The sequence below is a fragment of the Manacus vitellinus genome, unplaced genomic scaffold (genome assembly GCF_001715985.3).
Source record: "Manacus vitellinus isolate BGI_N305 unplaced genomic scaffold, ASM171598v3 scaffold_3_pilon, whole genome shotgun sequence".
Classification (NCBI taxonomy): Eukaryota; Metazoa; Chordata; class Aves; order Passeriformes; family Pipridae; genus Manacus; species Manacus vitellinus.
Genome location: NW_021940535.1, coordinates 23,458,345 through 23,484,397, shown reverse-complemented (window position 1 = coordinate 23,484,397; position 26,053 = coordinate 23,458,345). Strand labels below are relative to the sequence as shown.

The following is a 26,053-nucleotide window of genomic DNA, read 5'->3' as shown; positions in this document are numbered from 1 at the left end:
TATCAGTGGACTTAACTTTTATTGAGGAAGAAAAAGGGTTTACATGTAGTTGTAGGTTTTTCCATCCATACTTTCAAAATTCCAAAAAGGACTTGAAACAAAACTTTTTCAATCATTATTGCAATACCAAAAAGTCAGTAATTTTTTTTTAATGAACAGCAAATTATACAACTAATTGCTATGTTCAATAAATATTTTTTCTCCTGCACCAATTAAGGGGAAATATCCAACCAAGTACAATGAAAACCCCAGGATTTCAACAGTTTTAACTTCATTTGTTATCCACTGTGTAGCAATCCAGAAACTTTTTTCTATAAAACACAGCCTTAATTTTTGAGTGTACAAGGATCTATTCTCCCAGCCAGTCAAGTACCAAATTTTTCTCTAGCTCAAATAGTCTACTCTCAAAGCAACTACTTGACCAAAAAAAAAATAATAATAAAAAAAAAATTTCCTCTGGTTCATGACTATCTAAGCAAATTTCTCATTACAGAAAAGGCTCAAAGTCATTACTTGTTTATCAAAGTAATAGGTAAACATTTTAACAGAAAGATTAACAAGTTACTTGGAAATGCAGGTTTATGTTAAAGTATCTGAGTGTGTATAATACATGACATGCACGCTTTAAAAATATCAATGCTCTCTTCTGATTAGTCAGGAGTGCAACTGTTTTAAAAACCAAATAGGAATGACTTCCAAAATGTATCAGCACTTTGGGTTCTCTATTTCATTTTGCTCAAGATGTTTTACTACACAAAAACTACAACAATTACAATATTTAAGAGTATTACAATAAGGAGGGATGGAAAATAGGAATACTTCAACTGAAAACATGTATATTCTAAATGAACCAAAGACTTGTGAAAGAGCTGGAAAGAGGACAAGAAAGGGAGGATAGAAGGGAAAGCAGTAGGGAAGCTAGAGATCTGAACTTTGTATTTAAAAATCAAGTCCTCAACTGGAACTCTTCTGACCTTCAGTAGCGCCCTGGAAAAAACAAAAGATGACACAATTACTATAAACTTAACTGTACACACATCATCTCAGGTTTACTGTGCCCAGCTTTTTAGTTTTCACATTCAGAATTTCCATTGATCAACTCATATAACAATGTTTATGACAGCCAGAATCTATTTATTTACTTGCATTTACTTACTTGGACTATAGGAACGGGATCTTGATCGTGATCGGTATCGACTATAGTAAGGCGATGGTGATCGTCTCCTTTAAAGGAAATTAAAAAAGAAACCAAACAACATCCATTATGAAAGAAGCCTTATTCACATTGCTTCTACAGAACAGAACCATTTCCTCAGCACTGAAAGACTTGGCTTGTGTGAATTATTTCTGCTTTGTTTGGCTGTGGCTTACAGTTATTTAACAAATGCTTTTATATTTCTCTATTTGAAGTGTTTAAAACTGTAAGATATTCCCAGACAAAGAATTTAATAAACTCTCACTAGCCTTGCAAACACATGAAGTGCTTTTCCAGATGCCTACAATTCTTGTTGAACAACATTCCCTGAAACCAGATAACTTTCAAAACAGCAAGATGGTTATGAAATGTCAAGCATTAAAAATTCCATCTACAAATAATCCCTTTTTAAACAGCAGTGTGTATCAGCTGTTCCTCGTTCTATATACAGCATGGAAAAATGAGTTCCCTTTCTATCTGTCCGCTTGATTCATGGAGTACTTGCTCAACCTCCTTCAGGTAGCAAAATTAGCCCCCCTGCCCAACTGAATAACCAAATTACATAAAGACTGAAGATGATGACTGCTTTAATCCCACAAAACTCAAAGGAATGAAGCTCTAACACATAACAGGTATGTATGCAGAATATTGCTACATTTTTTTGTCATTTAACTTTTCAGTTTTCCCAACAAATCCTCTGCTCCTACAGAAATAAAATAAAGATTAAGTACCTGTATCTGTAGTCATATTCTTCATATCTGTCATATCCTCTGTCATAGCCCCTATCATAATATGAGTCCCGGCGACGACCAGCTCCACCGCCACCACCTCCTCCACTGCTATTAGGGGAAAAGGCAAAAAAACCCTCTTTAGATATCTACTCTTCATCTTGATTTAAATTTTTTTAAAAGCTTTTTTAAAGCCATCTTGTAAGTAAATCTGACACTTAATACTATGCCATGAAACAATATACAAATTAAATATTTAAATAAAAACACCTTTAAAAAAACCCTCCCAAAAATCATGAGGGATTTAAGTCTAATTCCCATCAAAATCAAAGGCAAATGGCAACTTAGTATTTCAGCAGGCTGAGTGCATGAACTGATTATGCTGCATATTATTTTTATAAAAAAACCTGAAGGAGATATTTTTAAAAGATACAATAAACCACAGTAGGATTTAACAGTGTATGTGAATCACAGTAACACATTCTTCGTATTAGTAACTTTGTGATAAAATCAAACTGGCCTAACTCTAAATTTTTTTAAAAAAGTATCTGTAGCTCTATTTCCTCAACCAGATTCCAGTATTAAGTTTGAATCCATCAAACTTACTGTGTTGGCCTGCCCATGTAGATGCCTGGGGTGGGTGTATGTGCTCTCTTGGTGATCGAGTAATCCACCCGAATCCTCCTGCCATCCAGCTCCATTCCATTTGCATGCTCCATCGCCTACAGGAGAGACAAGGAACAGGGACGTGAAATCTGCAACCTACTGGTAAATATGGAAGGCTATGTACAAACACATTATTTTCTATCAGGAAAGCAAGCCCTGAACTTGTTTTGTTTAAAGTGGTTACTAGTGCCCCACTGTGGTGGATGCCTTATCTCTTGTCCCCTGGCCTGTTTGCCGGTGGTGTTACAGGACGCACTGGGGTGCCGGACTAACGTGACACTCAATCCCTTCTTAAGAGAGCACAATGCTAACTACTAACAGTCACTTTCCCTAGACTTTGTCTTCTATCCATCAAGAAGTTAAATTGAAAGTCAAAACAGCTTTTTTCTAAAAACTGCACCTTTCCTACCGCTGCCTCTAACCCAGAGGGGACGGGCAGATTCAAAAGCCGTGTGAAACAGTGGCTTCCTGTAGGGTGCATATGGCCGGATTACTGCTAGTCGGCTGCCATTTCATGCTCTCCCAGCCTCCTGCCATCTCCCTTACAAGGACCTACTTCAGCAGAGCTTAGTAAAATGGCGGGTTCAGCCTACATGGATACCTAATTACAACCTTCCTCCCCACTCCCTCTCACAATAGCAGCTCGCTAAAGCGATACACAGAAGGGTCTGCGCTCGAGAAGCCTGTGCCTTCAGACCCGCCTGCAGCCCCTGCACACACTCCCTGGGTGTTCTAGCCCGATTCTCCACTCTTTGAGAGTCAATACAATGGCCTTTCACAAACTCAAAATCATGAAAATAAGTTTTTCAAAGGAGCACAGCACACTTTTGAGAATTATATTCATGCAACAGTAACTTAAAGCTCCAAACCCCAAAAACCCCACACCAGTAAATTTATCTGTTAACGCTGGACTTAAAAGGATTTTTGAAAATTTGCTTTTCAAATTTTAATAGCTTTTATTAGCTGCTCCAGGATCTCTGAAATACTAGTACACACCCTTTACTTCTCGATGCTAAGCATAGCAATTAGTCCAATATATATTATTTTAATTTCTCGTGTGTGCAAGAGAGACACTGTTACAATTTTGAGTTAAAGAACATGACCACTTTGCTGTTTTTTATCTGCAGAAAACCAACACCCAGCCACAAAACATGAAGGTACCTCTAAGCAGAGCTTTTTTTCTTTTTTTTTTTTTTTAATGAAACTACTATTCAGAAATTTACTTATTTGCAACTCTAACAAGAACCTTACTGAATTTATATACAAGTTATGGAGGAGATACAAAAATGTGACACCTTCAGGATTTAACTGATGTACTCAAATTGGAAGTGACTGAAGGACCACTAATCTTTTTAACTACACCGAGTTTGTATTTTAATAATACTGTTTGTATCTATACTATATCGCCACCTAGTGAGTTCTGTTCCATACAATACCGCAACTACATTTAGCCAACTGCAATTTCAAATCTTTTAACACACACTCAGGTATGTTTTGTGACTAAAACATGCTCCTCAGCTTTTACTTTTCTAGCCTTGACATAATTTTTTTTTAAAAGTCCCGTTCCACAAGGATGAATTAAATTAAAATAAATCTGTTCACACATCCTAAGAAAGTCTGTGCACAAATCAAAAACGAAGGCTGCAAATACCTGGCTGAAAAATTAACTTCATGATGAAAAGCATCCTTCCGGAAATGCAGCAATACACAAGCTAACCTGTTAAGAAATTTTCTGCTTCATGGAATTTTTAAGTCCAATAACAACTTGTAAAATACTAAGCTTAACTAACAAGAAGCCACCTCAATACAGAACATCTGGCATATGTCTTATTTAGTTAAACCAACAAGCACCTCTTCAAGAGGATGAGTTCTTCGACAGAGGAAGCAGTACAGAGAAGAGCAACATACCAACAAGAAAGACAAAGAGTTAATTTTGAGAGCTGATAGTTTGTTTTAGAAATACCAAGTAAGGTGTTACATTTCAATGGATGAAGATTAGTTCATACTTACCAGTCTGCATGGAATTCCCAACACCCTAGTCATAATGTCTAATGCCCTACCCAATATTAAAACTTTACTTTTCTTAGGCTTCAGCAGCTGTCAAGAATAACTGCTGATTAAAAATATTAAAATAAACAAAATCTTTAATAGATATACAAACATAACAAAGCCTTTTACAGTTGTGACTGCATTCCCCAAATGCAGAAAAGCCAAACCCTACAATAAGCCATTATAAATCCAACAATAATTAATAGTATGGATCACTCATACTCAGTGATTAGCAAATGGAAATTCCTTCCAAAGATGCTGCCAAATTCTCTGTACCACTCTTAATGTGCACATCTCAGGTATTTGACACAAAGTACTTAAGATGACATTATTAGGTAAGGACTGCTGCAATATGACCAAAAGCCCTATCTGAATAGCTGGGTTCAGGTAAGTGATACAACAGTATTTATTTTGTGAGAAGGCTGTAAAAATATATTGATGATTTTAATTAGTGGCATTTCTGTGCTTTATTGTAAGTTAAAAGAGTTTACATTAAAATTTTGGATTTTACAGTTTTATTTCATGTCTATTCAAAAGAAATTTCAGTTTCCTTTTCTTGCTGTTTGTAGGTATGCCTGACTGCTGTGTTGAGAACATGTAAGTGTTAAAGGGAAAAAATTGCACATTCTCCTTAACAATGCAGAAGACATTCTCAAATACTATTTAAGACCATCAAGTGAAACTTTTTAAAAAGAAAAATCAAATTATATTGGGGTTTAAGACACACAGTACTCTCCTAGGAGTCTTTAACTGTCAACAATCCATTTTTATTAGAATCTGGATTCTTTTCCAAATATCTGAATGTTGTTAAAAATACTCGCGTGGCTTTTGCAAAAGCATTCCTATAAACATGCACTATAAATTCTGGTAGCAAATTTTATGGAAAAAATTCATTTTGTAGGCCAGAATACACATCTGTATGTTTGCAGTCAGAAAACAGTATTAGGATTGGAAATGGCACAGGTAATAATTCAATATTAGACTGCATTTTTAAAGATTTGCAGTTTTAAACTTTCAGAAGACTATCCATAATAACAAAACTTATTATCTGTACGGTGTCAGTTTGAAAAAATAAGCAGTTCCCAAACTACAGCATCATGGTCTCCTGCGGCTCAAAAGTTAGAAAGAAAGCATTAAATTTAACAAAGACTTCAATTTCATTTGATATTTATTACAGTATGTGATGTTTTCTAAATGCATTAGCATTGAGGTAGAGTAAAACAAGTTTGGAAACACTTAAGTATATGCATGAACTTACACAGGTGACTAGTGTTAGTGAAACAATCAACAATCCACCAAAACCAATATATAATCTTTCAATCTGGATAATGCCACAAAGAGCAGCTTGGACATGGAAACATGGGGAAATTTCTGCAACCTGTACCGTGGTCACTGGGAGGGGAAGGGCGTGGGGAGAAAAGAGGGAGAAGGGAAGGAGAGAATCTGACTTGGCAGAGCTGTTATCACAGTCACTTTACACTACACTAGGGGAGTTCAAAATAACATTTGTAATGTACAAAAGATCATAGAATTTTCATTTCAACTACGTTTAACTGCTTTAATTACTTCAATAACTTGACATCACTACAAAGTTCGCAACATACAGACTGAATACACTTCAACAGTCAAACGAGCAATTCATGTTGTGACTTATTTTGAAAATATTTCCACAATTTAAAAATAACTATATAAGACACTGTCTTTTTGTTGTTGTTGTTTTTTGTTTGTTTTGGTTTTTGTTTGGTTTTTTTGGTTTTTTTTATTGTTTGCTGTGGTTTTGGGGGTTTCCTGTTTGTTTTTTTTTACTGGAAGTCCTTTCTGTACTGTGTTTAATACCATTGATAAAAACATCATCTTCTCTATATCACAGGTACAGAAAGGGATGAAAGACTTGACAGACTAGGTTTTCTCCCCCCCTGGATTCCAAACACTGGTTCAGGCCTGGATTTAACAAGGATAACTGAAAGGAAATTCTGTGGGGAAAAAAAATCTGATGGGATGAAAAAAAATAAGGAAACACAGCTTTTTACACTTGCTGCAGCCTGCCAAGTTGAATTCGAGTGTCCATTTCAACTTTGAACAACAGTCCATTTACATCCAGAACTCTGTAACATTTAAATTCTAAACATTTGAGACCTTCTTGTGTTCTTTTCTGGTATATCAAGGGTCCTTTTTGATACCACAAACAACACTGACAGCATTTCTTCAACAAACTGTGGGAGTTTTGCTCAACGGTGATGGTTTTAAGCTGGTCTGCTTCCACCACAGATTAAATGTTTTGCAAATCAAAGCGATAAACCCTGTTATTATTCTGGTCTTTGGCAACTGAATTATGTTAATAGTTTGTCTTGATTGCTAATGAACACTATTTGAGAAAGCAGTTCTGAAAGATAGTCAACACCAAGGAACCAGCACCAGAAATCAGAACAGCTGCTGTAGCTGATGCTTCTCAGATGAGTTCCTCCTACAGACAGTACATTCACAGTAGCCTCAGTTTAAACAACTAACACTTTTTATTCTGAGTTAGTGAAGAGCTGGTTACCAGCATATGGAATCTCTGATAACTGTAGTAAGAATCATGTCCTAGAACAGCCAACACTTTTCACTTTTCACTCATGATCTTCTCAACTTATTGTTAACCCTGACACAACCAATTCCCCCCCATAACTTTTTATTTTTTTCTCATCCTATACATAGAAATTTGTGATCCTCTAACACAGGAAGAAAATCCTGATGTGATGGGCAGGTGAATATCCTCTATAATATAGTGAAAATACTGCAAACCAACATTACAACACCGGCTCCATGCCAGCATTGCCAACATTGAGAACTATGTAAGAAAGATTTTGAGAAGCAAGTCTTCAGCAAACATTTACACATCTTGTCCTTTCACGATTTTGCACACACAGTTCTGAAGACTTGGTAGAAGAGTGGCCAATATAAGACACTGCAATACCCAAGGCAAAAAAAAGCATACTAAATATTACATTTTTTTTTAGAAAAAGTAAAACATAACTTCATTAAAAAAATGAAACCCACTACAGCCATAACAGAGAATATGTTTGCTGAAAGAAACCTAGATAGCAACATAAGCTTTTCAAATAGGCTTTGAACAAGCTCACAGACAAGAACATTGGCACAGCAAAAACTCAGGTTTTCTACACAACCACTAGACATCCATCAGATGTTTTCTAGACATCTATCAGCCCTCAACATTTCTTGTTTGCCATCACACTTTGAACTAAGGGCAGTGTCTGCAAGTGCCTTCAGAACCTAACAATCCGGTCACGTGCTATCTTGCAAACACCAGACCATTGCAATAAGAGACGTTCGATGGAAAACGAACCTTCTGCCTGATCATAAAGTTTCATCTCAACCTCAGCAGAGCTTCAAACAGAAGAGAAGAGATTCCACAAGAAACCTCCTGGATTAGGCACACGCATTGAAAACTGCATTGAAACCCCCTGTTCTGTTGAAGTGGAATGACTGAGGCTACTGTGATGCTCTGACAGCTGCTCTATCTAGTAGTTATCTAAAGCTGAGCCTCTGCTCCTCTTTATAATCAAGGTGATCATAAATCACTAACAAGGCTGCTACAGTGTCATAATCTGAATTTCTGAAATTTTAAACCAGTTACAGTAAAAATACATTTTAAAACTGCCCCCTTTTGGTGTTCTTAGGACACTGTGAAGTATCAAGCTAGTTGACAACTCAAAAAGTTTTTACTACCATATGGAACTACAAACTGTACCGCTTGGTTTCAGAATCTTGACCCACAGCAACATTTTAACCAGTTCAGTAACTGATCCAGTTTGTAAAAGTAACCAGGGATGACAAAGATCTTGAGGGATTTCAGCTGCAACACAATCCATGCATAACTGACACTGACCTACCTTAAAACAAATTATGAAAGTTTAAACGTAACTACTGAGAATTAATTTGGTGCCAAATTTTAGTATTGCCAGTGCTTCAGAGCATGTCTGCTGAGAGGCTTCCCTGTGCTACCTCTCCTAAAGGACAACAGTGAAGATTATGAAAAATCCTAATTTTTCTGTAAAGTTCCACTCTCATTAATCCACCTACCTTTAAAAGGGCTGGAATTTAGTTTGACATCTCATCTCCTTATTAGGATATTTGGGGTGTTGGGGAATTTGGTTTGGTTTTTGTTATTGTTTTTGGTTGGTTAGATTTTTTTTAATTATTATTTTTAAGAAAAAGTTATTTACTCAGAACAAAAGTAATTCAAGTGTCATTGCTTTTAAGTATACTTTCAGCTTTTCAAACTTGAAGTATCTTCCACATAGAGAATTGCTTCATGTTCTTCAGGGTTCTAATACAGGGCCTGTCACAGAGTTTCACACCTACCTTACATCTATATATCTGCCCTTTTTCTACACCAGCTGTCACTTATCTGTCCTCAAGGCCCGTGAAATAAGTCAAATAAACGAGTTTTTCTGCTGTCCTTTTTGCCAAAGTATTTCAGTTATCTGAGTTCCAGATGTTGGGAGAGTTTGCATCCTTTCCATTTCTTCACGCACTAGCCCATTGGGGAGAAAAATTTGGTCTAATTACATTCCAAACTATTTCAGTTCCTGCTTAAGGTGCTAATCTTTTTCTGTACTTTTGAATGCAAATAACATCCCATTTTTTTTTCTTTGCATTCCAGTTTTGTAGCATCTGCCAAAACAGCTTTATACTGAACAAATTACTTCATGCTATTTACACGGAACATTTTAAGAAATGCATGGTGTCATGCATGACCATTGTCCATGGCAACCAGGAAAAAAACCTCCTTCTAAAGACGCATGAAGCTGTACAACAGACATGACTGGCACACGAATATGACAAGAAATACTCTGCAAGTATTTTGGACTTTAAATAGTCTACAAAACAGTCACTTTTACAAAACCCCACCAAACTCACAGTGCAAAGAAATACCAGGCTAGAAGAAGCGAGTAGGCCATTAAAGACAGGTGGAGATATACAGCTATCCAACCCTATTAACCTCCCTCTCTACCTTCCAAGTGAAAGTGGGAAAATACAGAAGGGACACTAAAGTTTTATGTCCTTTTACTCACCCCTATATCCTGCAACAACCACACATACACACATCTACACCTACTCTTCCTATAAACTGATTCTCAGTTGGATCATACCAGAAATCAAAGGCGAGAACTGAGTATACATCAATCAAGTAACTCACAGAACAGGTTTTTTTCATTAAAATATCATCAACTGGCATCGATGTTCTCATTTTTCAGGTCCTGCTAGAAGGATCCACAGCTGTCATGCTCCCTCCCTCCCTGTGATGCTAAGTGATTTATGAGAGGAGTCCTATTTATTGTTTAATATCTCCTGATGAAGAAACTTATCAAATATGAACAGAATCAAACAGCAAATCTGAAACATCCACCCAAGCCTATTAATCCATGAACAAGATGAAGTCTATGACTAAGTTTGCTTGAAAGAAAAAGATAATCCCCCAATGCAGGATTAAAGACCTTTTTTTTTTTTAGGGTATGTCTTTACTTTTAATAGCAATTTTATCTCCAACTTTCAGTAAATGTAGTAAGGTTCACAGTATCATCACAAGGATAAAAAAAGTACTGCTCATTGTGGTGAGTCATAATATATAGGGTGCTGTTCATATTCTTTGATTCTTTCCTTAAAAATCAATAATATTAACAACTCAGTCTAGTTGTAAATAGCCATCTGTATAACCAGCAAAGCCATTGACCAAGGCACATTTCAAGACAAACCCCATTATTTTTCAAGAGAAGAAAACGCAAAGAGAATCTCCAGAATTTTGATACAGAAAACTACTTTCGTAAGTTAACTTCTAAAACGTTTCAAAAATACTACAGATATAGAAGCTTCACAAAGATTTATCTTCATTTTAAAGTAGCAGACTAAAATCAAAGTCCAATGCTCACTGGTGATTCAGTACAACCAGCTCCTACTTAAAATTTGCCCAAACATCAGAACACTGAACTAAAATACCTGATCTGTTTATAGGTGCCATATTGCTTGAACAAAGTATTTTCAATTAATCTCACTATGAGAACCTGCTAATGAACACACGCTCAAAAACATGTTTCTTTTTTTAATGGAGAATTCATGATGACAATGCATAAAGTGAAAAGTAATGAAGCATGAATGTACCTCTTTCGAATCGTCAATTCTCTCAAAATAAACAAAAGCAAATCCTCTTGATCGTCCAGTCCGTTGATCATAAACCACATTGACACCAGTCAAAGGTCCATAGCGGGAGAAGACTTCACGCAAATCTCTCTCAGTGGTATACAAACTGAGACCAAACACTCCAAGACAGGTATTGGGATCTGGGTTAGCCTGGTAAGACAAATGTTCAACTCCAATTAAATTTACATTAAAAAAGTTATATATTCTCATATAAAAACTTAGCAATTATTAAAAAATTAATCTGAAGAAAACTAAACATACAGTATTACAAAGCTTAACACTTCATTGCAGGATATTTTCAAAAAGGCAACCACTTTCAACAGTTTTTATTTCAGAAAAAAGACCCAGACAAACTACTCCTGTTGGTGAAAATCTCAGTTCATAAAAATTAAGCATTCTGATTACAGAGAAGCTATAGAGTAATAAGAATCCATTTTATTAGTATTTCATACTCAAATTGCCAACAGGCTGCAGATACAACATACAAATCTGTGCTAAGAACAGGTCTGCCAGCCTGAACTCCCACCTTCAGCCTGTCTGCATGGTCACCACTGGTACTAAAGAGTGCACACTGCCTCCAGCTGCACACACTAAATGCACTTGAGCTCCTAAGAACAGACAACTGAATTATAATTTAGCTTCTACCAAAACTTCCTCCCCCTCAACATTTCCCATCCAACTACACTGAAAGTCAATATTTACATTTGAAAGTTTATTTTCCCACTTGTAAACGGGATGAAAGTCACCTGGTTCTTTCATCTAGAGAAAAACAGGTGTTGAAGGCCAGTTCTGTGAAACTGTAATCCAAAAGAATGCATCCTTATTTATTTATTTATTTATTTCACTTCAACTAAACAAAGTCAAATATGTAATTGTACAAGGTAAAATGTCTCCTTTATATTTCACTATATGGAGAAGTCAAAGTTTCTCTACATGTCACAGAGTTCATCTAATGCCAATTCCACCACAAGATTACTTTAATCAAAATTAAGCACTTTTTTCACTTAAGCTTCTGGCACCTGTTATACTAGATGCAGCAATTTAAAACAGCAGCAACAAGCACAGGGATTTAATGTTTCTGCCAAAATAATAACTGCAAGTTGACACACCTGAAATTTGTATTTCAAATTTTCAAACCCATCAATGCACAGTAATTTATGCCCCAGAGCTTGCCTTTCAGCCTGATTCAAAGAGTGAACAGGCTTAGATCTTCTGTCATGTTCTTTTCAGTGCTTTTGCTCAGGAGTCTATTGTGAAAATAAGATGCCCAAACTACTCATATATTTGATGTTCCTTTCTTTCCATTTGTCAAAGTTCAAACTTTTATTTTAAGACACAAATCCTCTGCAATTCCTTATTACAGCTGAAGAGCACACCAAAACCTGGTAGTCTGTAATCTGAAAGTTTTAATTATACAGGTTTAGATGGATTGAAACATGGAGTAAAAACATATCTGATAATTCAATGGCATTGGCAGCTATACCGATTTTTTTACTGAACTCTTGGGAGTCTAATGAAATCTGTCTTTTAAATCATTGTTTGGAGAAGTCTCTCCACAGAGTCCATACCTTTTGCCCTTTTTTTAGCAACCCCCTTACACTTAAAAACCCTATTACCTTTTCTGAGACAAGAGAAGTACTAAGATCAGTCTGCACACCCTAAGCTACAACTGATGGCTATATTACCGCTGGAAGGACTAAACTGACTGTGGAGGACTAAAAGGTAGCTTTTATATTAGGTTTTTGTACTGCCTCCCATCAACACAGTATGCAAGCTCTCTTTACAAGATCAGAAGAAAATTGCTATCAATTTTCCTGGCATCTTTGGGACCTTGCTATTTAGGGGATTCCAAATCTGACTGACTTGAGTTTCATTTTGATGCTACTAGAACTAGTCCTTAGAATTCTCAGAATCCTTAGAATTAATGTGAAATTCACTGTGAGAACAATTTTGGTGTTTCACAAAGTCATTTCCAAGGCAGAAAGACTTCTTCACAGAGCAAAACATCCTAGTATTTCCTGAAGTAGTAAAGCAGATTCTTCCACCTTTCACCAGAAGAACTGCTAACCCATTTGAAGTTCAGTTATTTCTGCCAATTTTTAAAGACATTAGATTAATATTTACTACACTGTGATTAGAGGCCGGCAACAATCCACAAAAAGCTCAACTACGAATGTTGCTTTACAACAGCTTAAACCACTATATGTTAACACCACTGGAGTCTTGCCCTTTTCCACATGCTTTTGCCTGCTCCCTCACATTGGTATCACCTGCTCCTGGTGATACGCTTCACGTGGGTAAGCCTCCAAAAAAACGATATGCTTTTCGACAAAATTAATAAAAAATTTGAAGACTAAACCAGATTAAAAGGATGAGAAAAGTACCACTGCCCTCAGCAAGGAAAACACTGAGCTGTATTCAACAGCACTCATTTAGATCAGCCTGAAGTAACGGGAAACCAGAAGCTATGGATTAGACAAGAAACTGCTGGAGTGGAGGGCTATGAAGAAGATTAGGGGACTGGAGTACCTCTTATGGAGAAAAGCTCAGAGAGCTGGGCCTGTTTAGCCTGGAGATGACTGAGAGGGGATCTTATCAACACATACAAGTATCTCAAGGAAGGTGTCACAAAGACAGGGTCAGACTCTTTTCAGTGGTGCCCAGCAACAGGACAAGGGGCAATGGGCACAAACTGAAACATGGGAAGTTCCATCTGAATATGAAGAAAACCTTCTTTGAGGGTGACCGAGTACAGGATCATGCTGACCAGAGAGGCTGCAGAGTCTCCTAATGAAAATCCACCTGAATGTGATCCTGTGCAACCTGCTCTAGGTGAACCTGCTTCAGACAAGATGACTTCCAGAGCACCTATCCAAGCCCGACCATTCTGTGATTACAAAGGACACTGGGAGAAATCTCTCCAGAATGACATAAGATCAGTATCTCAAATTTTGGTTGGTGTAGCTACACTTCCTCCTGCCCATACAGAGACACTTCTCGTTTACATTTTGAAAAGGTTACTGAACCTTTTTGTAACTGTATATTTTTCTAGTTTATTAAGATTTATGTATTGCCTAATAACACAGGGCTTTACTTCAAGTTATACCAAGTTAAATAATCAGAGGTATAAAATCACAAGCAACTTTCAACATAATATGCTCTATGTTATAAGCAAATAAACACCTGGGAATTTCCTTCTTTGGATTCTCTAGTCAATCTTATCAATACTGTCAGGTTGCAAGCTCACACAGAAAAGGTCTCATTTTTGTGAGGAGTGTATCTACTAGGAACTGTAAAAAAAAAAAAAGAAGGCAGAAGGGTTCAACTTCTAGAGCTGATGGAAGCAGATGTCACTATATCTGCACATACTGACTTGCAATGGAATGTTTTTCAATGCATTTCTACAACTTCCCTGCCAGTCACAGACCCAAGAAATAAGTGCCCAGCTGTAAGGACAGAGACTGCTCCACACATACCCCCCACTCCCACCCAATTCCCGTATCCTCCAGTGACAAGCCAGCAGGTCAAACTCAGCCTGCAGGTAACCTGGATAAGCAGCAACTGTTTTGATACTCAGCCTTGATGAACATACTCTGCTGCCAGTGTGCCTTCTCCTGTTGGACATAGGAGAATGACTACGGCTCCTTCGACGACGGTACTCTGGGGTGTACGATCTGCTTCGAGAACGTCTCCTATGGGAATGAGAATGGGATCTGGAACGAGTGTAACGTCTGTGCGAATGTCTTCTGGACCTGGATCTTCAACAAAAAGAAAGCTGTTAGTTAGGTCACATGCATATAATGTATTGAACTGTAAGCCTTGAATTTCCTAGACAAAAATCTTTTTTTTAGAGGTTCTCTACAATTGAAATCATTAAGCTGCTTCTACCTCGCACATCTAAAGATTGCACGGACCTCTAACAATCTGCTCGGTAGCACCATTTTTAACTCTGTGAAAGTACTTCTGGCACACACTAAGGATTATATTTCAGGCATTTCAAAGTTTAAACTTTTACCAGCTTGGCTGCTTATGTAACTAATATTTGCACAATGATACAGAAGCCAGATATGCCACATTGTAAAGTACTGTTTTGACTGAAAAACTGAAAGATCTGGCAGCACTATACTGCTGCAATATCTACAAATGAAGTTCAACTAGGGACAAAAATTATTCCAGACCAAAAAACCCTAAACACCTGCTTAACTCCTCAAGCATTTCTTTGCACACATCTTGCCAACAATAAGCTCAGTTTTAAACAGGTAGTTATCTGGCTAAACACTGCAATAAGAGAAACTATAACATTAGCCTGAATTTTGGGAATTCAGGGCACAGCAACTCTTTTTCAGCTGCCCTAGTATGAAGTGTATAAAGAAGATGGGTTACTGATCTCTCCCAAAAACTGGGGAGGAGGAAAGACATAACACTATGCAATTCCTCTTCCCCCTCCAGAGCTACAAATGCTGTTTTCCAGTTTCTCTCTTCGTTGATGAGAGAAAGATTTGGTAGCTCTCTTTTCTTTTCATCTGTATAATGGTGCAAGGGAATAAAGAAGATCAGCAGTATAAGCCAGATAATATTTATGACATATTAGAGGAAAAAAAGACAGACATATCTCTTCTGTTCCACACAAGCTCTGTCAGAACCGAGAGCTATAAAGCTTTACCTTTGCACACACAGACTTGGAGCAGAGAAGGGCAGAGAAAGATACGCAGCATCAAAAAATGAATTTAAATCTTAGAGCTCTCATAAATCAAGAACCTATTCACAACCGATTTAAGATGTAGTTTTTGATTATGTTTTTAAAGCCTCCAATGAAGGAATGTCAAGAACATCCCCAACAAGTGCTTTCCAATATTTCCAACAGTTAGAGAGCCTACTCTTTTTTATCTAGCCCTGACTACCCTACTACAGTTCTCACTGAACTTCTTTTTCCCCTAAAAGAAGTCCACACAAAAATTCCCCCCCAAAAGATTTTAGGGGGAAGAGGCAGGACCTTTACAGAACTGAGATGCAATCCCCTCTCTCTTTTGGAACAGACAAGCCTACAAATTTTAGTTGTGATTTCTACATTAGTCCTTCTATTTACAGCACTTTCTCCATTCATACCCATGAAATCTTTCCCCAACTTCGTCCATCTAGGAGCAGCACAAACAGGCAAATTTAACATAACCCCAGAAGCTTTATAATTTTTACAACAGGAGAAAAGAAATCTCAATCTACCAAAAGAACACCAAATAACTTTCTGGATATACCTTGATTTTGATCTTGACCTCGAGTGCGATTCAGAATGTTTGGAAGCCCTCGATGGACTGCGAGATCCTGACCTGCTCTCCGATTTTACACGAGCAGGACTCCCAGCTGGAGATTTTGACTGGGAGCGAGACTCCTAACAAAAAAGACAGTATTAAAAATGGTATTGGTTGCATAAATGCCTAACTCCTAACATTTAAAGTACAGTAATTCTATTATATTGATTGCTCCTGAAAAACAAATGGTTAGGCAATACCCTCCAAAACAAATTTCATTTTGCTAACCCACTGTTAATATTGTATGCTTTCCTCAAATAGGTCCCTGCTTGAACCAGATCACCAATTCTCTATTAACTAAGTAATCATGCAAATTCATCTACAACTTGATCATACAGACACTGGAACATAAACCATACATTTACTTAACCTAGGACCCATTCATTCTTCCAGATTCTTTTAATTCTACTTCACTCTTGCTTTCTACTTTTCTTCATTCTTCATTGAGTTTTTCATTTTTCATACTTCGTGTATTCTTCCCCAATTCAAACAATTCATTATAGCCTTAAAAAAATATTCAAGTGCTTCTATCTGACCAATCTTCTGTTCAATTTTTTCCCCCATTCAATTTTAATTTTCTGATCTTTAATACTTTTCATTAGCCTTCTTTTATCTTGATTTATCTTCCACATTCTTGGAAAAAACTCTTCAATTTCTTCACGAACATTAACCTTAATGGAAAAAGAACATTTAGTATATTTAAGCACGTGGGGATTATAAAACTCTGCTGGAGTTCAGATGTTATCTATCAAATTGAAAAGCCAGCAGGTAAAGTGCAAGAAACTATTTTATAAAACAATTTTTTTTAATATCTTTAAAACTGTATAAGTGTCTACGTTCTAACAATGAGCTTACTGAGTTCTCAGTGTTTTACTGTATTTGCAAAGCTACCCTCCTCCCCTCAGACTTTTTTTTAAGATACATAGATACACTAAAAACTAATTAGCACAATATACTGAAGTATCGATATCATTGATTCCCCCCCCTAAAATAATAGCTATGTATTCTCAATATTGAATATCCCAAATTTTACTCCTACAGATTACTAAGACACTGTCAGTTCAACAGAATGGCCAAAGATTTCCAGTCAAAACCTATCTATGTACATACTTACTTGCATAATACATGCACATAGGCATAAGTAACATAAATTATTATTCTTCCTACTTTTTCTTCCTCATTGTTATCCTGTTTTCCTTATATAATCCATATAAACTAAGACATAGAATAGTATAATTAAAGCAATCCAATACAAGTAAAGACAGGAGGGTTTTTTTTTCTTGCATGGTAAGACACACAAGAGAAAAACTAGGAAAACAAGCAAACAAAGAGCAGGTTAGGATTTCCTCATATTTTATAGTGCACAGCATTTCTAGGGAGCTTAACTATAAAATCCCCTACAGAATAGTATGCTATAAAAATCTGTAAATTCACAAAAGCGTGCAAAATGCTTAATGAAAAAATGCATAGCAAGTTCCCCTCCCATAGGTGTTACATTTCATGTTTATCTGCATTATTTCTCCTCCTGCCTGTCCTCACAGTGTTTTTCTCAATTTATTTCTTCCTCTACCTATGTCCAGATTTGCACTTTCTCTTGCAGTTAAAATTCTTCAGAACTTTGGGCTGAAATTCTTTTCAAAGGATGCTGTCCGCATATTTCAAGACAAAAAGTCCACCAGAAACAGAACTTGAGAACTCCCTAGTAACAAGTATTACAGCCACACTACCATTCCCTTTTACCTCAGTGAAAAGGACAAGGGACACATGGAGAATGTCACCTATTGGGATGACAGGCCTGCCAAACTTCAACAATGAAGGTCAAATTCAATGCTTGGCTGTGACAGGTGAACCATATAATCAGGTCTGCATAATAGTCACCCTTATTAAGATGGCTATCTGTGAAGCTAATTACATTGCTTTCTCTGAAAAAATTATGTACACTCACTGAAATATTACCAAATTTTATTTAGCGTTTCTACATTTGAAAGCCACTGTTCATGATAAAATAATTTTGTTTTAGAACCAGTAACATGATTTTTCATCATCTCTCCTCTGGTTTTGTATTCTTCAATGTTTAATAGCTTCCTAAATTCTTTCCTTTATACTTCATCCCTTGCGACAATTGCCAATTTCTCTGGGAATTATTTCTACTTCCCCCCTAGTAGAACTGACCAGCAATATAGAAAACCATTCAAAGTGACATCATATTTACAAAACACCCTTCAATAAAAAGCCTCCTCAGATGGCCCTTCTTCATGAGGATATTGCACTGTCCACATCTTTTACATCTGAAATCAATTCTTGAACAAGAACTCTGAAAGCCTGGACAAAAGCAACCCATCACCCCCCACCTCACTCCCTAGACACTGCACAGCCTAGAAGTGTTGGGAGGTGCTAAAAATACTATACAATGTAAAAGTCGGCTTAGAGTTCTTAACTATTCACCTGAAGCACCTAAGGATTACCACCTGTAGAGTTTTTTTAATATCAGTTATGACAGCAAATCTGTATAAAGTTGCCAAAACCAAATATGACATCATTTAATGTACATCAAGTCCTTTTGGAACTGTTTAAGACCCTTAGGGGCTGCACTAACAAACATACAACCTCAAAACTGGAACGACACAGGCAAAAGCCTAAATTCCTACATATTTCGAGCTTCCTCAACCAAATAACTGTAGATTTAAATTGCAGCTGAAGAGAAGCTACCTGATAGCAGTTGCACATTGTGCCTGTCACTGGCAGCAATTACATCTCATCTTCTGATGCAACACAGATCATCTAGTTATACCTCCTACAAAGCTTCAAAAGGAGAGACACACAGAATCACAATAACCTGCAAGAATTTAAGGACTTAAGGATGATGCTGAAAAAGTACCTAATAAGATTTGTATGAGAAAGACTACAGGCAGGGATTAAGAGATTCAGAGCTCCAAGGAGTCACAAAGGAAGATTTTAGAGAATTTTCTTCCTCTACTTCCTACTATAATGAAACAATTATCAAGCTGTATCTTAATCTATACCAACCCAACTGTTCTTCATGAACAATTTATATCCATTCTGCAATATGAATGACAAAAATATTTAACATTGTATGTTATCTTCAACATGCAAAACCAGACACCTCTACTATCCAAAGCACTAAAGTCTCTCAATTCTGTACTAGTCCTTAAGCAACCTATACATTTGGATCTTAGCTCCATCATTACCACAGAAACTAAATACTGCACTCTGGATCCTCAGCACTTTCTTATCTTTCTGCTCTGAAGATCCTCAGTCATTTAAGGGCCAAATGACTGACTGGCCACTGTCACCATGTCAAACCACCTAGATCTGCTGTCACTACTGCCTGCAGGAATAGAAGCAACAGCTAACTTTGTAATATTTGTAAGATCAGACTTCCCTTTCAAAACAAATGCTAACACTCTCCCTACCCCCAAAAAAGCCAACCACACAAACCCCAAAAAAACCCCTAACAAAAACAAACAAAAACCATACCAACCCCTCACCTAAAATAATAACTACAGAAAAAACCCCAACTCAATTGTAACAGGGTGCTTCTTCAGAATAAGATACACACCAGGAAACGGGACTAATGATTCATCAAGAATTGGAACTTGGAGTCAAAGAAGTTATTGTAGACAAACACAAAATCCAAGGTCTGCAGCTTCAGTTACTGATAAGAGGAGCATTTAGAAGCACTTAAAGAGAGCATTGAAGAGTATTTTTAATCCTTGCCACCTTCTCTCTTCCCAGAAATAATCACAAAATGAAGTGGTAAGGATCTCTCCCCATTACCTCATGATCACATAAAACCAGTCACTGAAGAACTATCAACAACTTCTGATGATCCACCTGAGCAAGACATCAGCCATGTCCATGTATTTCATCCATACCGGTACAGCTGTTTAACTGATGTAAGTTCTATCACTTATCTTCCTTGCATCCTTCAAAATAATTCCTACTTTCCAATATAATTACTATTTTAAAAGCATTTACAACACTTTCACACAGAGTAGAATTGCAGAAGTCTTTCAGAAGTATTCTTTCAGTTTTCACTCACCAAGAGAAGATGATATGATAAAGAACATGGGGGAGGCAACCACAACAAAAAAACCAAAATAACAACCTGCTCCTGTCCCCCATGAAAAACCCCAAGCAAACAAAAAAAACCCCCACCAAAACCTATTCTTTTACATTCCTCTTCTGTCCTGAACTTCTGTCATGCCTTACCTCAACTCACACCTTACCATTTCAGAGTATGACTGAAAGGTATCAAAATTTAGAGCAAGATGCTAAATAAAAAGAACGAAATAAGTTTAAACTAAGCTTTCTCTAACAAAGCACGGGAAATGAAATGGAAAGGAAAAAATCATTAAATCACACAGAAATTTCAAATGAAATTCATTTGGCCCTCTTAAGAGGAAATACACATGGAGTGAAAAAAGGACAGGACAACAAGCAGCCTAGCAATACCACTAAGCCAGTAAAATGATAGTTCAGAGTTTCCAAAAATCCCACTAAAAAATCCTATCCAAACTAAAAAAAAAAAAAACACAAACGAAATCAATCTCTAAGGGGAGAGAAAAATGTTAGGAAAAAAAAAGGAATTTAGCAGCAGCCTACGTTCACTAGATGAAACTGTCAAGTTAGTGACATCTCACTTCTGAGAAAAGATGACATTTTAAACAGTTTTGACAGCAATCTCCCAACTTTCCCTGAAATTTACAAGAGAACTTAAATCATTTTTGCTTCATACCATGCCCTGTTACTCTATAATAAAACCAAAACTGATCCCTTAAGTAGCTATTCGTCTATAAATATTATAATAGTATACATAATAAACTTCTGTATAAAAAGCAACTCGTAAGTTTTGCTACCTTGAAGACACGTATATTTTAAAAGTTACCAAAATAAGTAAACTTTATGCATTTCTCAATGTTCCTCTTTATGAAAAGGGGGGGAAAAAAAGGCTTCAGTAATAAACTTTTTGAAATTACAAGTTGACCTTCTCACTGAGGCTTGAAAATACACCTCTTCAGGGAGGCTTCTGTAGTCACTCCTTTACCACACACGGAAGATGGTAAAAAGAATTTGTTTTCAAAAAGAGCAGTCTTCCCAGCTGACATGGTCCAGAACAACCTAGAATTTATTAAGCTCGATTAAAACAAACAAACAAAAAAATTAAAAGAAAAATAAACCCCTGACTTTCAGAAAAGCTCTTGTTTCCCACACTGGTCATTAGACACCACAGGGTGATCACAGCACTCTCCAAGTGAACACAGAACCCCTGAGCACCAGCACACATTGTGCCTGTGTTTCAAAAGGTATGGAAAGCAATACGCCTTCCTTTGCTCAGAGGTGGCACACTGCCACTTCAGGAGAGTGGAATACAATAGCTAAACGAGCCCGACCCCCGCACCGTTTGTGGGTTTTTTGGCAAAGAAATTATCTCAAAGTTGATCAGTTACGTAATTCCACAGGTAGTTAAGTATTTTGCATATAAGCTTCATGAAGAAAATACAAGGCACTTTCACAGCTAAACTAACCCAAAAGCTGCTCACATACCTAGGAATTATGCATACTTCCTTCAACAAGATGGCTGACCTGCAAAGTCATACATTTCTTGAAGTGCTTTATTAGTTTTTACTATTTAGCTCACTGTAACATTCTGCACAGAGCAGGAGACATCTCATTAGAAGGAAGGAACAGAACCAATACAGTTATAAAATGGGAGTTCAACCTTTGTTCTGATAAAAAATTTTATCTATTTAGACCAACAGCACATTAATACTGGTACAAAACTACTAAACCTTTACGATTCAAATGTTATCAGAAGCTTGAAAAAAACTAATCAAAGTTTAATGTGGAGCTACTGAAGTGCAGAATTGTTTAGATTCCCTCTTGTTCGCTGCTCTGGGAAACATGTTAAGTTGTACCACAGAACACACACTAAATAAACAACACCCTATTTAAAATAATGAAAATATGAAAGGAAATAAGAGTTGCCTGTCACCTGACAACAATAAAAGAAAAAAAAGCGTCATTTGTCTAACTTCCTCACCAAAAGCATTCAGTGGTGATAAAATACTTTGACTTTTCCAAAACCAAGTCACTGGATAACAAGTACTACTTAAAATATTTATTTATTCTTAATGTCCATAAACTTAGCTCTAGCACATCCACTATATTTTTAATTCTTCTGTCAATTTCTTTCCATTAAATCATCATGCTTGAGGAGGGGGATTTCTTCTGTTCAACCAGCCACATTCTTAATAGAGAACTTGCTGAAGTTGAAACAAAATGACACAAAACCAGAGTGGATGTTGATTAATACGAGCATATTTGATTAGCATTTGCTTAAAAAAAGAATTTAATAAAGACATGAGTGAGCTCGAGAAGGAAAAAAAGCTCTACAATGATTTTACCCAATACTTTAGAAATGAAAGTTTTTAAATAGTGCAAATTAAGCAATTTCATTGACAAGTTATTTCCATAATTATTTTCAATTTCCTGGTCAGATTAATTAACATTATGATTTAAAAATAATAAATTAGAGGCAAAGCACATATGCGGACAATATCTTAATGCTGATAAAATAAGCTTTTAAAAAAAAAATCCTGATCATACTCAACTTTCATTGAAGTGTTTTGGGACAATGTGCATCTACACAGATAAAACATAAAAGGGCATAAACTAAACTTAAAGCCCCCTTACTCCTTTGGTATTTAAGTTTTTTTAAGTCAGTACTTAAGCGTGAGGGGGGTGAAAGAACTGAGAGGGTACTCAGAACTCTTATTTTGCTGATTTCCAGGAAAACGAGTTCTTTACAAAGTTTTTTCTGGTTTCTGCAGTTCTTTCTCCCAGTGAAATTTTTTGCTTTACTCTCAGGTTCACGTGCCTGCATGGAGCAAACTGAAGCACCAGGATATTCAATGCATGATAAGAGTCCTATCCAACTGGGAATAGCAGACTAAACACTATAGCCTCAAAGCTGTACATGCTTAATTTTATGCCTATGGGCACTTTCAGCGGAAGTTAAATGTAAAACATTACTCTGAAATGAAATTTCTTATTTCAAGTACTTTAGTAGCATCACAACAAAAAAGTATTACTGAAGAAAAAAAAAGCTTACAAAGGTGCTTTAACAGAAGCACAACTCCCCCAAATTACAAACTACTACCTGTCGTTATGTTCGATCATAAAAAACACCAATAGACAAGACACTGGCACATGCCAGACTTATTGAGAAATCTCAGTGTTATGGAGCAAAAAGAGAAGTTTTCCAAACAAAGACTCGACACACTCAGCAGCTCTTTCCAACATATAAATTTTCCGCCACAAAAACAAACAAACAAAACCAACAACTAATAAACAGCAGTTACAGAAATTGCTCTATAGGACTTTTCAGACTTTGCATACTCTGAAAACATTATTTTACTTCTATCTTTGGCAGGAGGCAGTGTGAATACTGAAAGCACAAAGCTATAGCAGCTTTGTAATACAAACAACAGATCCATCAAGGAACCCAATATAAATGATCTGGATATTAACCTAATATAATTATTTCCTAACAATAACCCCCCAGTGGGAATACAGACAAGAAAATAATTCTTAAAAATATAAATATTGGCTGCAAAATGGAAGATTGAAGTAATAATAAAAAAACAAAAAAAGAAAAAAACCAAACAACCCCCCCAACTAAGTATAATCGTTGCTTAACTTTCTGAGACTTAGCTATTTCCCCTTCAGAGATTAGTTTATTTACCTGAATAGATCTTAGCTACACAGCCACCTTTTGTCCAAGCAATCAACACAAGAACAGGTTTTGTTCACCTCCCCGAGGAAGCAGCAGCAGTCATTGCACAGCCAGGTAAAGAACTTTCGGCCTACGGAATTTATTTTTTTTTTAACTAACACCATAAAAAGGGCAACAATACTCGTGTAAAAATAATTATTGGAATATGACACTGTTCTTCCAAAATTTCATTGCTTGTTTCTCCAGACAGTAACTACATATAACTGCAAAGCTACTGCCACTGATTCATCAAAAAAAGTCACTAAAAGGATGCTCAGGTGTTCCTCTAAAGAATCAAAACACAAAAAAAAATCTCTGCAAGTTTCTTTAAAAAATAAATGGTGATGGAGGACTTGAACATACATTTTATTCCCGTTTCAAGCAGTTTCTAATTCCTGCCTGCCTCGATCATCCCTAAGAAAAACCCACAAAACAATGAACATAGAAGGGACCTGTCACACGTGTACGTGAACACCTGCAGCCATTAGAGGAAAAAGACACAGTCCTAACGAGGTTACAAAGCCGCAGCAGCTCGTCCGAAGCCCTCCAGCTGCGCGATCGATGAGTTTCACAGCGACAGCCGGACCCCCCCGATGGCCGGAGGGGGCCCGGCCAGAGGCCGCTCCTGCAGCCAGGGGAAGCAGCGCACCTCGCACAAAAGGACGCGGGGTCCCTCCTCTTTCGGGCGGGAGGAGGCCTCGGCTGCCCGGCCGCGGCCCGGGAAGCGGGGACGGGGAGGGGCAGGGCAGAGCAGCGACCCGCGGGCCCGGCGGGCAACAGGGCGGCTCGGGAGCGCGGGAGGGAAACAGCAGCGGGCAGAAACCCCGGGGGCTACAGCAGCGTCGTTCTCACAGAAACAACCTGCACTGGCGGGCAGGGGCCGATCCGCAGCACCGGGGCCCGGGGCCCGCCCAACCGGGGCGATGGGACAAGCCACCGTGGCCGGAAAAACGCGGAGAGCGGAGGGGACGCGGGCCGTCACCCACGGCCCAGGCGAACCTCAGGCGCCTGAAGGAGCCATTTTTAGAGCCAAGCTGCGCTGTCCCACCCTGCGGGCCGGAGGACGCCGAGCGCCCCCACCCCCGCCCCCGGGCCCGGCCCCCCCCTCAGCACGGCCCGCGCAGGGGCGGCCACTCACCCTCCCCTCGAAGTTGTTCTCCTCCACGTCGCTCATGTCGGCAGAGTCCTGGCCACGGGGCTGCGGCGAACGGGGGACGCTAGTCCCGATTAGCACCAGCAGCAACCCACGGCCGCTATTATCGCCGCCGTTACCGCTATTGCCGCTATTTTACCGGCACCACCGCTGCCTCCCGCCCGCGCCTCCCGCACCGCGCAAAATGGCGCCGCCGCGGCCGCTCCGTCTGCGCCCGGCACCGCGCGCGGGGCGGGACCGCGCCCGCCCCTCACAAAGGAGCGAGAGCGCTGCGGGAGGACCCGCCGCGCATGCGCACACCTGCCGTCCCGGGAGCGCGCGCGCGGCCCTCGTACGCCCCTACCCATCCGCCCTCGCTGGGTGAGCTGGTGGAGCAGGGAAATGTGGAATACGTAAAAAGATTTTTCTTAAGAAAGGATGTTCTTTGGTGTTTAATTTTTGTATGTTTTCAAGCCTAATCAACAACAAAGGGGATTTAATCCCTGAAACAGATAGGCACCTAACAAGCAAGCTCTAAGTGATGTCCACGTGTTGGAAAGCTAAATTACTTGTCGGTAGAATTGTCTTGTTAAGGCTTAGGGCTTGACACGTTTGAATGATCTCAGACCTTGGGGGAAGTTAACAAAACCGAAGAGAGGGATGCCCACTGATGGTGAAAACAAAGAATGCAGAATTTATAGGCCATAGGGCCATTTGGCAGAGCTCCCAAGGTAAGGAAGAAACTAAACTAATAAAGACAACGACTGTGTTGATTTCACATCTGACTGGGTACAAGGTAATTCCAGCAGGGGAAAATCGTGACCACCGACTCACAGACCCTTCACCCATGAAACGCAGTGACCTAAAAGAAGAGAAGGACGGAGCACGCGGGCTAGTTAGCATGAGAAGCGAGAGATCATCAACCAACAGAAGATAGAATACCAGTTAATAAGAAAACTAGGTAACTTGTAGCCAATG

At 38.1% G+C, this 26,053-nt stretch overlaps 1 protein-coding gene across 3 annotated transcripts; it reads right to left on the bottom strand.

The window, feature by feature from the left end:
• On the bottom strand, window positions 1-25,346 carry TRA2A (transformer 2 alpha homolog). Of its 3 annotated transcripts, XM_018075404.2 has the most exons (10): window positions 25,082-25,301; window positions 21,154-21,287; window positions 16,505-16,816; window positions 16,092-16,225; window positions 14,432-14,597; window positions 10,801-10,989; window positions 2,530-2,645; window positions 1,927-2,034; window positions 1,157-1,224; window positions 1-987 (listed from the first exon to the last, which is right to left on the bottom strand). In XM_018075404.2, exons 5-10 carry the CDS (start codon window positions 14,462-14,464, stop codon window positions 977-979), a joined length of 525 nt encoding a protein of 174 aa, XP_017930893.1. In that variant the 5' UTR covers window positions 14,465-14,597; window positions 16,092-16,225; window positions 16,505-16,816; window positions 21,154-21,287; window positions 25,082-25,301; the 3' UTR covers window positions 1-976. The 3 variants fall into 3 exon arrangements, with proteins under 3 accessions (XP_017930893.1, XP_017930891.1, XP_029817834.1); XM_018075402.2 differs by lacking the exons at window positions 16,505-16,816; window positions 21,154-21,287 and having other exon boundaries at window positions 25,082-25,346; XM_029961974.1 differs by lacking the exons at window positions 16,505-16,816; window positions 21,154-21,287; window positions 25,082-25,301 and adding an exon at window positions 23,914-24,034.
• Between the last annotated feature and the right edge of the window lie 707 nt (window positions 25,347-26,053).

Excerpts from the sequence above, each read along its gene's own strand:
- TRA2A (XM_018075402.2), bottom strand. The coding sequence starts at position 25,117 with ATGAGCGACGTGGAGGAGAACAACTTCGAGGGGAGG. Across the intron at positions 10,990-14,431 it reads GAAGGCACACTGGCAGCAGA|GCTAACCCAGATCCCAATAC; the intron begins GTATGTTCATCA and ends TTGTCTTACCAG. Across the intron at positions 2,646-10,800 it reads GAATTGACGATTCGAAAGAG|GCGATGGAGCATGCAAATGG; the intron begins GTACATTCATGC and ends TCTCTCCTGTAG.